Source organism: Notamacropus eugenii, chromosome 6 (assembly GCF_028372415.1).
Source record: "Notamacropus eugenii isolate mMacEug1 chromosome 6, mMacEug1.pri_v2, whole genome shotgun sequence".
Classification (NCBI taxonomy): Eukaryota; Metazoa; Chordata; class Mammalia; order Diprotodontia; family Macropodidae; genus Notamacropus; species Notamacropus eugenii.
The window spans coordinates 188,056,037-188,071,344 of record NC_092877.1 but is presented as its reverse complement, the minus strand read 5'-3'; the positions used below and the strand labels follow the sequence as shown (position 1 = coordinate 188,071,344).

The window sequence follows — 15,308 nt, the reverse complement described above, 5'->3', positions numbered from 1 at the left end:
GGTTCCTGGACTCCATTAATTATTCTAGCCCATTGCAAAATCCTTAATTTCTTACTTTCTGCTAACCTCCTTCACATCAATCTGCAACTGTATTTGTCTCCCCATACTAAAAATTTATCTTGCCTTTACCTCAGAACCTTGTCAGTTTACTATCTCTATCTCTATCACTCATCTTTGACAGGTGAAAAGTCTTATGTTCTTTTACTACTAAATTTATCTCATTTTATACTTAATTATTTGCATTTTGTAGCTCTTCAATAGAAGTTAAATTTCTTGAAGGATTTCTGGGGTGTTCTAGAGTACCTCTGGTGTGAGGGCTTGCCAAACCCTGTTCAGGGCTTCTCATCCACTTTTGGTGTCCCCCTATCTCACCCAACTCCCACCTGTGGCTCCAGGAAGCTGTAGCAGGTGGAGTGGCCACACGCTGGTAAAGTGTCTTGGAAGATGAGCTAAACCAGGTTGAGGTTAACTGACAGACTTTAAATCTATCAGTGACTTAGGGGAATGTCTGCTCCTAGCATGTGAAGACTATGAACCGAAGAATGGGTGCATGAGAACAATGAAAGTGGCTGAAGCAGGTACTGTGGGGCTTGTAGAGTTTGGTCAGACATCAAAGATGCCAAAGTCATCTTGGGTCATTGCTAGTCATCCTTGTCTTCCCACTGGATTTAGATAACACAGGAAGAGAGGGTGAGATTAACAATTTTGAGCAATTGAAATCCAATTTATGAGCAAGTCAAGACATCAGCCCTGAGGTCATTGGTCCTCTTCAAAAATGAAGAACAAACAACAACAAATTTCTTGAGGGGAAGGATTGGTATTTTTTGTCTTTGCATTTTCAGTTCCTACTATAATGCTTTATGCATAATAAAGTGCTTTCAAAAAAGGCTATTAAGCTGAATTGGGTTTCTTGTTGCTGCCTAACTCTTTGAAATGCTAGTCAGCCTTTTTTTTTTTTTTACCTCCATTACCTAATTCCTGTGTAGTCCTTACAATTTGTATTCTACCTTGTTTAGTTTGTGGAAATATTTCTTTCAAAGGTTATCAATGACCAGATCAACAAATTCGATTTTATAGTAGGCAGTAAATACTAAACTTTTTGTTAGTAGAATAATTTAAAGAAATAAATGATCTTGAAGATTTTTTTTTACAGATTCTTTCACCAAAAAAATGCAAGCTTGAGAATGATTCAAAAAGAACTTTGAGAAACATTTATAAAAATATCAATTTTTTGTAGAGTAATGGGCTAGATAGAAATTTAAGGTAAAATACGATTCTTGCCTTCCTAGAGATTAGACTGGCAGGATATAGCATTATTTGAGAAAAGCAAAGAGCTATTTTAAAAGAAGCATATATGATATTTTATTGTAAAATTTTTATACTCTATTAAATACAGGCCCAGCATCATTGAAATAAAACACATCATTACTGAAGGAAATGGCCACCATATATAGGATCAATACTTTTGGTGAAATCAGCTGAAGCAGTCTATTAAAGCTTAGAGGGGACGCAAATCTAACCAGTCCAACGACCAAACAAAATTCCAGAGGACTAGCGATGAGGCATGACACCGACCTTACGACAGGGAAGTTATGGACAAAAGGGATAGAATTAACATTTTTTGGATGTGACAAATGTTGGAATTAGTTTCACTTGACTATGCATATTTATTAATAGGGTTTTGTCATTCAGTTTCCCCCTGTATGGGGAAAGTGGGAATAAGAGAAAATAGACTTTTATTCACTGAAAAAATATAATTTTCAGTAAATTGAAGTGTTAATGTGGTCAATAAGAAAGTATATGGAAGGATTTCTGATTGTAGAAAATGCTGGTCATGCAAGGAGTGAAGCTGAGAATTTTTTTTAAAAATGGGAACTCTTATTTTTTTATTTCTAATGAGGATGTAAATAAGAAAGAATAGGCATATGCAATAGAGAACATAGAGGAGTTACTTTAGGTATAAGCTGTTTTTTCTGAGGAGTTCTGTGAGAATTGTTTTAAAATAAAAAAAAATTCTTATCTCCTGAGACCAATTAGGTGAAGAACCTATCTCGGTATCAAAATTAGCTAGATGACCATTCAAAATTCCTTAGACATATGTGTTAAATTGTTAAATATAAGAATAGTTAGAATAATTCCCAAACATCAGAGATAAATGGAACACTAATTAAACATCTGCCCTAAAATCCAAATTTATATAAATATATATAGACATATATAGACATAAATAAAATGATTATTGTTTAATCTATTACTAACGTAACATTAATACAATATAATGGAAATATATATGTGTGTGTGTGTGTATATATATGTATATATATATATATATATATGTGGAAATGAGTATATCTCTCTCTTTCTCTCTTTTTGTTTTGATAACTTTACAAATGTTAAAATTCCAGACTAAGAATACTGTTTGAGAACTCTTCTCATTCATGTACTGATATTTGATGGAACAATAGGAACAAATCAGCAAAATTCATTAAAAATAATGTCCTTATTCCAAAATTCAATCTCTTCACTCTCAGCTCAGAATTTTATTACTGTGCTTCGATTTGACAGAAAAACTTCAGAATCCCAAAGAGCCAGAGACATTAGTCTTTCTGAGAAGCAGGTTAGATAAAGAAAACCCACAGCCATCACATCTGCCTTTTACAGTATTCTACAGGAAAAAATATACGTGATTCATTTTTACTGTATCACAAAATGCTACATTACATATGCATATATATATATATAAATAAAGAAAAATATAGTGGAGTATAATTTGGATAAGGAAAAAATATAATTAAATTATGATAGGAAAACATTTTGGATTTTTGGATTCTAATACCATACCCAGTGTGCTTTTCTTTCCAAAGTGTGTTTTGCCTATTCCTAACATGATGTGTCAGGTTTTTTTTAAAAGCATTAGATCTATTAATGCATTTAATAAAATTATTTTCTCAATGATTTTTAATCATTCTCTCTCTTACTGCTGACTTATATCCAGCTTTCAGTTCATCCCAATCCTTAGATTATTTTTCAGAACAGTTGCTAACAATACCTTATATCCACTTCTGAGGTTGATAAATAGATCTATAGATAAATATTATACACATATACATATATGTGTATATATATATAAACATATAAATCTATATATTTTGTCTAAAAACAAGTCTTTATATTTATCCCTAGTGATGTCACCTTATTAGATTCAGTTCAGTGTTCTAGATTATCAAAACACTTTTGATATCCAGTATATTAGCTTACGTTCCCTGCTTTATGTCATCTGTCAATTTAATCTCTGCCCTTATCTGAGTCATGGATAGGAATGTTTCACAACATGAAGCCAAGCACAGAACCTGAGGGTACTCTCTCAGACCAAACATTAACTTCCCTTTTCAGCCTTCCAACCCTGAGTCACTTTTTCAAAACCTCTTCACAACCTTTCAACCCTTGGAAAGGTGAAGTGCACTTAGCATTAAATCCACAGAAAAAGAGCCCCTGAAAGGCAAAATCCTTTACGAATGAACATGAGAGAACGAACACTCTAACACTTAGTTCATTCATCCAGTGTTCCTCCCACCAACACCCATAGAAAGACCAAAAGCCAATATGTAGGCTTGCGACAACTGAACCCTAGAATAGGGAACCTGATATATCTATTCTGTTTGAATATCCCAGCACCTTGTAAATGGAAAGAAGTAGCAGATTCTGAGAATGCCTGATGACACAGGAAAATAGAAACAAGAAGAGCAAGAGTAAAAGAATCTGGCTCCTGAAAACCTGCTACCTGTTGACTGGCAAGTGCAATGGCTACATTTAAATAATACTCCATCTTCCCATTTTCCAAGAAATGGCAAATAATGATTCTGCTAGGGCATTTGACGAAGAGGAAGAAAAAGGAAAAGGAGGAATTTGGATGAGTGATTACTTTGAGCCTAAAGAAAGAGGTACTAAAATCTGTCTGGCAATAGTTTTATTCTCATAGATGAAGCAGAGAAGCAGCTTAGAGAATCCAGGTAAGGAACTAGGACAAAAGTACCCTGTATCCCCCAATATGAAAAGGCTAAGACAGCATTGTATCCTCTCCTTAGTTAGGCTGCGATAAGCACTGAGGCTGGAGAGTGATTGATAGGGAAGTATTTTTTTTTTTAAGTATAAAACCATGAAAATATCAAAATAAAAAGTCTTAGTAAAATTTCAGTGCACAACCATATAAATTAACAAGCAATGACTGTATGACCACATGTTGGATATGACATACAGGGGATCATTGCTAATTTTCAAGAATCAGATTAGATAACCTCGAAGATATCGTTCCTCTTTTGAGATTCTTGAGAGATAGTTAATCTAGAGGTAGGAAGTAGTCACAGAAAGGAAATGTTTGACTTATGGAATTATACGAATATTATAAATTGCAATTGTGTGTATGAATCAAGAACTATACAGTTAAATGGTTACTTTTTTCAACAGAAGAGAATACTGAACACAACATTTTTTCTCTTCAATAAACACTGACATCTTCACAGCTGAAATGTTCCTAATATTTACTTAAAGCATGTCTAGACTAAGGACTAGGAAAAAGCAAAACAAATAGGAGATGAAGATTCCAAGTATCTGTCCAAATGGTTTGTATCAACATTTGGATGCAGTGACATCTACTGTATAGGCATCCCTATAGTAAATTAGGCTATATTTCTCAAAAGCAATTACTGAGGGCTAAGATGAGAACCAGATGCTTTCAAACACACAGACACAGACACACACAGACACAGACACAGACACGCATGCACACACACACGGAAAATATACAGCGTTCTTCATTGGCACAGTAACAAGTTCTCATTTATTACTTTTCTGATTAGTTTAGTCTGTTTGCCACAATGCTGTATTTATCCAGTAAACAGAATCCAAGGTTTTGACCTTCAGCCTTACGAAGTATAAATTATTTTGTGTCATACCTTGAACTGCAAACTTTATACTACTATGTGTTTCTTTCGATACAATTGCAAAAAAAAAAGTTACAATTTTAAAAGAATTTATGAGAGTAAGTAGGACAGGATCAATATTTTATGTTTGAGGTTATTAAATTTCCACTAAGGGTTCTATTCATCAAATAAGACTTACTCAGGTAGGCGGCATTCTTGCTGTTTCTAACCTGTTAAGTCAGGGAAAGCACTGTACTTTATGCAAGTCAGACAGCCAGTAAAGAAAATGTCTGTGTTAGGCTAGTTTTGTTTGACAATATCAGAGAACATTTTTGTTTTCATATAGGTCAGTGAGTGGATTGTCCAATCAGCCCCTTTCCTCCCTATTTGTATGACAATAGAGCTGAGTTGTAGCTGGTTAAAGCTAAAATTTCTTCTAGGGATACTACTGGGGTTACATACATTTATCACCTGTTTATAAGCAAAGCACATGGTTTTTTTAAAATGTTTTGCTTGTTTTTCAAACAAGGTTCAGGGATAATTTTTAAGGCAAAGATTATATTGAATAAATATACTGACTAAGAAACTTGCAAGTTCTTACCTTCAAACAATGTCTTCATTAATTTTTCTAGGGGAAAAGTAATTATTTTCAAATAAGACAAGTTATTCTTTCCTTGTCTGGCAGGGAGGGAAGATGGAACAGAAGGAAAATTATCTTTAGATATGTTGTTTTTATGTTTGCCAGAAATCTAGATGACTCCACGTGAATATCATTTTGTTCTTGATTCTACACAATGATGAAACAAAGAAAATATAGAATTTCAGCCATGTAATATGCATCACAAACTAACTTAGGAGATTCTCCTCCTCCCTTCCTCTCCTCGCCTTACATTAAGTCTTTGTCTTCTGTTCTCTAGATTTAGGTAGGGTGAACACCATTACACACCACTCTGGTAATATTAAATTCCCTGATAGTCTGAAAATAGGTTAGATTTCCTTTAAAATCTATTTTAAATAGATTTTAATCTATTTAATATATGTGTATATATGTATGATCTATTAATCTACTTAATATATGTATATTATTTTCATGTATATTATATATGAAATTACATAAAATGTTTTATTTAGAACTATAAGGACTCTCAGAAATCATCCAGTCCTACCCTTTCATTTTAACAAAGATCAGGTTCTTCCTCTGTTGACTAAATTTTGCTTACCAAGAATTTCCCCAGGATCTGGGATTCATCATGACCCTGACCAATAGAGAGGAAAGCAAGATTTATGATTTGGAATTCATTACCTCGTCTTTGTCTTGTCAGTCAAGGGGGCAGTTCCTATGTGAACTTCAGGTTATCTGTGTTCCACCAAGTGCCTCCACTAGTAAATCACATCCAGTCTTAATGTATACCTACTCCTGTAAAAGGCAGGAGGACACTCAGGCAGACTACATTCTAAACTCTATCATTTAATTTTTTAAATTGGCTTTAGTGTGCTCTCAGCTTGTCTCTTTGTGATCACCTGATATACATAGGGAATCATAAAATCTGGGATTGATACACTGTTAGAGCAGGAATAAAACAGACAAAGCAAACGACATACAAATTCTTTCCTCATGGATTAAAATGGTAGAATTACAGTAACCTAAAAAAAACTGACATTCATATTTATAGTACATGGGATATACTGAGCACCTTTCTTTGTCCATATAATACATAGTTCTTTGCACACAATAGTTGAATCTATATTGCAATATATTTCCTGTATAAAAAATCAGCACAAGCAAGAGACTGATGGATGATATATTGAATACTAAATTAAAAGGTTGAAAAGTCACTAAACTTTAAAAGCAATTTCTGAAAAAATAGGAATTATTTCCCGTTGTGACAGAGAGATTGAGAGATAGAAAAACTGAATTCCAGTCTTTGTTCTGTCATAATCTAGGTCTGTGACCTTGGACAAGTCTTTACACTTGAGTTTTTCCAACCATAAAATGAGTAAGTTGAACTATTCATTTTTAATGTGCTTTCCAGGTCTAATATTCTGTGATCTAAAACTCACACATATACTTTATCATTCAATCAGCCATATTTATCCTCTTTCCCTACCTTAAATCTTCTTCTCCTCCCCCATGCAAGACAAATATGTTTTAAAGATGATTATCATCTAGGGAGAGCTGCATATTTAATGCAAGCTGCTAAACAACCAATACATTTCAACTTCTTCATTAAATTTCACCACAGCTCTCCAGATGGGAGCTTCTTCACCCTCACCTGCAATACTAAGCCTCCAAGATTAAATGGAAAATACTTACCCAAATATGCTTGCAATAAATGACATTCTACTTCTTGTATTTCTATATTAACTTATTACCTAACTTAATCAGCATGCATAAGGCACTGTGGCTCCCACACCTGCATCAACACTTTACATGGGAGTGTCAGTTCACTTGATTCATATTCCTTTCCATGGATTTTGTTATTAATGCAAATTATTTATTAATAGTTCCCTATCATGAACATCTCTGCCTATTTTTATGTCTGTAAGCTTGAAAATCTATTTCTGTATGCAGTGGTAGAATTTTTCATGACATGCTGAGCATTTATTTACAGCCAGCTGTCCTGGATCTGAAAGAGCTCTGTTAACACAAACAAGACCTCAGGTTCTTCTCATTTACTGTCTGATGAAATTCAGATAACAGTATGCATTCCAATGAAGTACTGATGCATTTTTTTTTCATGTATCTTCCATCCTCTCACTCTTCCAACACCCATATTCCCTGAGGTGAATTGACAGCATTCAGTCTTAAAAGTACTCCTTCTTTGCACCTCCCATTGATTAGCCTAAGTAATATTTGCTTGATGTGATCTTCTGGTTAGTTTGGCAGGGTCATTTCCCTAGTGATACAGGAAAGAGATTAATTTTGCTCCAGAACAGAGACAATTCAGGAACTGAAAGAACTGAGAATGAGCAGAGGTATCATTCAGGTCAAAAGAAAGTTTAAAATTTTCCTAAACTTAAATATTTCCTGATTAAAAGTACCATTTGCTTTAAAACAGTCTTTGAAAATGTTATATACATATCAACCATTTACTCAATTTAGTATAAAATTATCAGTTTACATTCCATCAACACTCAACGTCATTGGCTCATCATGGCATGGAGTTCACTCTAGTTCCTTGACCCCAGGTTCCACTGCATCACAAAAAACTGGTAAGAAGGACACGCAATATGGGATCAAAGATAGTACAATGCAAGCCCCAGGAGAAAGGGCCAAGATCAGTGTAAAACGGGTCAAGAACATCTGGTCCAGGGCTTCTTAAACTTTTTCCACTTGCACCCCTTTTCACATTTCAGCAGTGTTGGTTGGCATTGCATGACCTGAGGATGTTCACAGTGTAGAGTGCAAAGGGCATGCTTTGTGTTCAAAACCAAGGCTTCAGTGAAGTTATGCAATGCAACATGGGCAAGCACAACCAGAAACACCTCAGATTCATTCATTTTTGGTAGTTGTGCATTCAGGAACCTTTTACAGCAGTCAAATTTTTTGAGACCCTATATGGGGCTGCAACTCAGTTTAAGAAGTGCTGACAAAATCTTCATTTTACAGAGATGGAAACCAAGACTCATAGTGGTTAAATGACTTGTCAGAGGTCCCACAGGTAGTAAGGAGAAAAGCCAGAAATAAACCCAGGCCCTCAAATTGCATATTCACATTAAAATAAGATCATTACTTTCTCAGAGACAGACAATACTAAGAAAGCCTGCTTAACCAAGTTTGAGAGCATCATCGCTAGAAGAGTGGCTACCAAGTGATTAAATTTTAGCTAAAGAAACTCATAAAATGTGGAAGGGTTTTTGTATGACTGATTTTATTCATTCAAAGTGGCAAAACACATGTATCAACTCACATACCAAAGTTTACTGTCAAATTTAAATAGGGGAAAACATTTTGTGAAACCTCGTCTAAATCAATTTATGTAATGTTGATTTACATTCATTATTTCTTCAACATAATACAGATAATTAATCATAACTTCTTAGTACTTAAAATATTTTCATATTTTCTCCTAACTAAATGATGTTCCTATATTTTTACTAGAACTTCTGGGAGTTATGCTTTTTAAATTAATCCATTTGTTTTCAGTTTTCAACAATGACTTCCATAAATTTAAATTTTTCTCTCTCTCTGTCCCTCCTCCTTCCCTAAGATGGCATGCAATTTTATAGGGGTTCTACACATAAAATCTTATTAAATACATTTTCACATTAGTCACGTTGCACAGAAGAATTAAAACAAATGGGAGAAACCATGAGAAAAACAGAAACAAAACCTAGCAAAGCAGAAAACAGTCTGCTCCATTCTGTGTTCTGACTCTATAGTTCTTTCTCTGGATATGGATGGCACTTTGCATCATGAGTCCTTTGGAAACGTTTTAGGTCCCTGCGTTACTGTTAGGAAATAAGTCTATCAAAAACAGCCCTCACACACCACGGCTGTTAACGTGTATGATGTTCTCCTGGTTCTGCTCACTTCACTCAGCATCCATTCATAAAAGTCTATCCAGGTATTTTTGAAGTCTGCCTGTTCATCATTTCTTATACCACTATAGTATTCCATTACATTCATATGCCACAAGTTGCTCAGCTATTTCCAATTGATGTACACTCCCTAGATTTCCAGTTCTTGGCCACTACAAAAGAAGTCACTATAAATATTTTTGTACATGTGGGACCATTTCTCAGGGTGTTATTCTTATATGCTAACAATAAAAAGTTCTTTTTTTTCAGAAAAAAAAATGAGATTCCAAAGGGCTTTTGATTATATTCAGAAACGTTCAACAAATATTTGTTCTGTATTATTACAGAATTTAATGTGGTTTGTCACATGACATAATATTATAAGTTACTTGAATTTCTCATATCAGTAAAGTGACTAGTTACTTTATTACTTATAAATCTCAAGAATTCTAAAATGGTTAAAGGAAAGAATTTCATGATAATTCTTTCAGGTACACTTAGGATTCTATTCAGATTTTTAAAGAGAACCAGCTCACAAGAAAATGATTTATGAGCAGCAGTACAACAACAAACAAACAAAGCCTAGTGCAAGACTACACATCCTTTGGGCACCACAATGCACTGATTAATGAGAGAAACGAGGCGGGGTCCACAATAAGAAGCAATCCTTTTATTAATCTGAGATTGTCAGAAAAGAATGATTTCCCTAAAGTACAAATGAACCTAATACAATCCACAGATTTGGTCTCCTGGCAAGATGAAATGGCCATCAAGGCAACAAATATCTATTACGTGTCTATTATATTCTCCACACTGTTGTAGGTACTCAGGGAATACAAGAGGAAGACTGAATAAGACGTGCTCCCTCCTCTGAAGGAGTTCACAGACTTGTTGGGAAGATAAGACACAAACACATTACAGTTAGAAAACAATGCAAAATAGTATGTAACCAAATGCTAGGTTGTGTGGTTAAGAAGGAATATTCCATAGGATTTGTGGGACTTTAGTTCTTTAGTTTTCACCTCCATAACGTCTCTCTCATGCATTTTCTTTCCATTCACCTTAGTTTAGTCCCTTGTTAACACTCGCTTGGATCATTACAATAGCTTCTTAATTGGTTTTCCTGTTCCAAGTTTTTCACCACTCCAATCCATGCTGCATATCATAGCTAGAGCATTTTTATTTCCAGTGTCCCTGGGCTACCAGCCTTCAATCAACCAACTCCAGTGGCTTCCTATTGCCTATAGAATACAATATAAGCTCTGTTTAGCACTGAATGCCTTATGCAACCTGACTCAAACCTATCTTTCTAGTTTTATTGGATGTTATTCCCCCTCCCACATTATAAAATCCAAATAATTTAGCCTTCTCTCTGCTCCTCATTCATGACATTCCATCTCCTGTCACTATGCCTTTGCACTGACCCATTTCAAATGAATGCACCCACTCCTTATGTCTGCCTGGTAGAATTTCTCCCTTCCTTTACAAAATGATCTCCTTTGAGGGCCAGAACTATTCAGACTCTTCATCTTTATCTCTAGCACCTAGCATAGTTCCTGGCACATTGTCATTGCTTAAAAAATGCTTGTGGACTAAGAATGTGGCTCAGATACCATCTTTTCAATGAATCCTTTCTTGATTCTCACAATTATTAGTGTCCTCCCTCTCCAGTCACCTTATATTAACTTGTATTTTCATGATTTTTAAGGTTTGTTATTCTCATCTCGTGAGCCGCACAAAAGCAGACAACAAGCTGGATTTGACTTAGTGGTTATACTTTGACAGCACTTGGATCAAATTGCCACTTAATACAGGAATCACTTTTATAGCATCCCTGACAGACCACAATCCAGCATCTGCTTTAAAATATCCAATGCTAGTAATATCTGGTTGAAGCAGAAGCAGGAGGCTTCTCCACTTCCAGAATTTCCTGAGAGGAAGCAGCAAGGTTTTACCTTCAAGCTATTGAGGTTTCATCCTTTCTGTCCTCAGAAGCAGCACTATTAGATAGTGATGGCTTAGTATTTGTTGGCATGGAAGTCTCTAACACCCCTTACATTCTTTAGTCCTCATTTCCAGGCTGAGAAGCCAGATCATGGAGTGAAGGCAAAGTTGAGAGAAAGTCACCATCTTTCCTAAGGAACTTCCAAATGTGACTGAACCTGAGTTCATCTGTTGTGTTGAAGATGGGAGAAGGAGGTAACTAGAAGAGGCCATGTGAATTCATAGGCTGGATTCATTAGAGATAGAGGGTATGTAGCCTTTGGAAACAGATGCTTGCTACTTGATTTAGTTCCTTGTTGTTTACCTTGAAATATTATTTTTTCTCCATCATCCCCTATGCTTACCCTTATTTCAAAGCTGCTCTGTTGATATAGAATTTTTTTTTTTACCATCTCTCATCTGTCTCTCTTATAAAACATGTATTTACTCCTAAGATTTTTACCTTTGCTCATAAGAAATTACAGTTGTGGTAGCCCTTTGGTTAAGTTTATTTTAGGCAAATCAAGGTGAGATGACCAAGTGGTCCATTAAATGGTGCTATTGTCTTTGATACAATTCTGCTAACATCTTTATTTACTTCTCTAAGGAGAACCATTGTTCATCCATATTCACACTTTCTGTTTTAAGTCAATATGATTCCTTTCCTTCATCAGTTTGTCAATTTGGTGTTCATTGTTCAGAGATATCCACAGCTAGACTAATAGCAATTATGTCAGTATTTATTGATCACAGATCTAGAGTTTGAACGTGTAATGGTAAGGGAATTTAAAGATCTTCCCAGCCCCTTAATAGGTCCATGTAATCTGCTTTGAACTCTGGCCCAATCCACAGGATGAGTCACATGGAGCTGATGGTGGGAGGAGCTTGCTGAATGGGTGGAGCTGTAAGGCTTCAGCAAGAAGAGAGAGTGAGGTAGGGCTGAGGGAGAGAGCAGGCAGAGCAGAGCAGAGCCGCTAGTATGAGAGAGGGAGTGATTTGTCTAAGGGAGCTTGTTGGTGGTGAGGTCTAACAGAGGGAAGACTTGGAGATGACTGTGCTCCCTGCATTGATACTGTGTATAGATTTCTTTATTACTATGATGGAATTGCCTTTCTGGCATCTGAATAAATGTCTTGGTTTTGTCTTTGAGAAAGGGAGTTTATATTTTGAAAATTTACCCTGGAAATACACATGCGTATTCATAGGGGCTGCTATGGGTAGCACATTGGTGCTACAGAAGGCACTTCAGAAGCTATTTAGTCCAACACTTTCAAACAAAAGTCCAGGGAGGTTAGGTTACTTTTCCAAGATAAAAATTTTAATAAGCATCAGAGATGGGTTTTGGATCTAAGTCCTCTGATTAGAGAGTCTGCTTTTTCCCCTGTATAGCTATGATTCATAATATTCTCAACTTCCTTTATTCTTTCATCATCATTACAGAAGGAAAAACAGACCTCAAGGAAGTAGAACGATGGTGAGATAAATAGATGATAGATAGATAGATAGATAGATAGATAGATAGATAGATAGATAGATAGATAGACAGACAGATAGATAGATGGATGGATGGATAGATAGACATACACACATATGTCTCTCTCTCATAGTAGTATTATCAAACAAAGTCAGTATATGCATTTTAGGATGACTTATTAAAATGGATAAATTCTATAAAATTTAACCTATCATTTATTTTTGTTTTATAATTATTATTATAATGACAAGAATATATTTTAAAGCAATAGGTTTATAGAAAAGTATCTGAAATAAAATTAACAATGAGAATATCCATATTTTAAGTTAAATGACATGAGCTAAAATTTTGTCAACACAGGCAGCTATAGCTGCAGAATCTTAGCTTGAGTCCAATCTTATTCTTGACAAAGACATTCCCTTCCCCTGCCAGACAAGGCAGGTGGTGCTTCCTCAGCCATGCCCTAGGGAAAAGACACACTCATACACTCACACACACACACACACACACACACACACACACACACACATCATTTCCTAGGCAGCCTCTGAATCTGAGGTATTATGCTTCAAAAGAGAAATAATAACACAAGATAGAATTCAAAGGACATCCTTTGACTTCAGGCTTTATCAGTTTTCTGAAAATAAGTTCTTTTTTTTCCCATGGCACAACTGTGCAGCAATATTTGATTCATTATCTAAGTAATTAAGACTATGTCAGAGAAACCAACAATTTTCATTTTGGGGGCAACTATTTGACATTTGATATGTCTCAGGAGCATAAATATTATTGAGTAATAAATATGAGCCATAAAATATTATTATATTTTGAGATCTGAAAAAAATATTTAATTTCTCCAAATTTCTCCAAATTCCAAGTACTCCAATAGCAGCATTTAGAATTTATAGAATCAGAGGAAAAAAAGTTAGAGATTTCTTGGCCTGAAATAAGCTCTTCATTACAAATCATTGGTTAATTCTAAAAAAAACTTAGAAGTGCAAAAATTACATATATGGTAAAAATGTTAAGAGAAATCTAAAACATTTTTGTCACTCTAGTAAGAAGTGGAGTTAATTAGGCAGTGGGCAAGTCATCACCTTCATATGAAAAAATATTGGACAGTATATAGAAAGCACTAGCTGTTTAGACACTTCAACTTCTACAAGACGATAACTAAAGGAAGAACCTAAAGCTTGAGATTTTCTTTGCCAAGAGCTACTAAAACATATGCCTGTTTATCATAAGTGTAAAGGACAAGCATATGTCTATAAACAGAAATTCAATAATTTAAATGTTTAAAAAATCTATTATACCTTATGAAAGCCAATTATACTCTTTATGATTAATGGCAGAGGTTTAGGATACATCACTGGGAACAAATTGATGTTAGGGATATGAAAATGGCAAGAAGGATTTTATGACTAGCATTTTAGATAAATCAATACAAATCATTCATTTAATTTCTATTAAAATCCTACTGGTAACATACTTTGAAATATTTATTGCCAAAAGATTTTGAAAATCGCATTCATCATGAATCAATTAATAATTTTGACTTTTTTAGATCATCAGATACTTCAATGACAATATGATATAGCTAAATTAAAAAATATACAAGAAAAAAGTATCCAAGAATTTTTTTTCTTTTTTTCTTCTCTATTTTTATCTGGTCATTCCTTTTTAAAATAGAAATTTTAGCAGTTTTGTCTATTTACATATATATATATATATATATTACCATTGCTAACCTATTTTTATAGGTTATAACCTATTTTTCATAGCGCTCCAGCAATTCAATAAAAATACTTCTTTGCACAATTAAATATTTGACAATTAAATGCAAAATTTTGAGCAATCATACCAAAGAATCACAGACTGTTCGATGTGAGAGAGATCCTTAGAATTATCTTGGCCAGTCAGTTCATTTGACAGTTGAAGAAGTTGTGGTCCAGAATGACAAAATGATTAGCCCAAAACACACATCTAGCCAGTGGTAGACTTTGAAAAGGGACACGTTCTTACTTCCAGAGCTTTGCCTATAAATTAGCACTGTCTTTACGACTTTCAAATAGTACTTCAAGCATATCAATGTATTTTTACTTCAATTTTTAAAAAACAGGATAGGTTTAGAAATTAGCAATAGACATTATCAATAATACTGTTACAAAACAATGTTTGTAACCATCTTATCTGAGTAAAGCAAAACAAAAGAAAATTTATTTTGACAGACATGTAGTATGATAAAAATATACTAAACACAATCAAATTCTTTTCTCCTTAGCATAAGAACTATTTGCATAAAATAAATTATGATACATTTCAGAAGCTTAAAATTTTATATTGAAGTTCAGAATATTCTACTCAAAAACTTAAGTGGAACAATATCTAGTTGTTTTTCTGTATCATTTTTT

The 15,308-nt window shown here is 34.4% G+C and overlaps 1 protein-coding gene across 3 annotated transcripts in view; it reads right to left on the bottom strand.

The window, feature by feature from the left end:
* Positions 1 to 15,308, bottom strand: part of CADM2 (cell adhesion molecule 2) — a 1,349,490-nt gene that overhangs the window by 459,254 nt on the left and 874,928 nt on the right. The window contains exon 1 of one of the 3 annotated variants that reach the window (XM_072621639.1): positions 5,521 to 5,653. The exons of the other annotated variants lie outside the window; for them this stretch is intronic. Within the exon in view, the coding sequence (XP_072477740.1) occupies positions 5,521 to 5,539 (19 nt within the window). The 5' untranslated portion in view covers positions 5,540 to 5,653. Of the gene's footprint in view, positions 1 to 5,520; positions 5,654 to 15,308 lie in introns of those variants that run through there. 3 annotated transcript variants of the gene reach the window in all.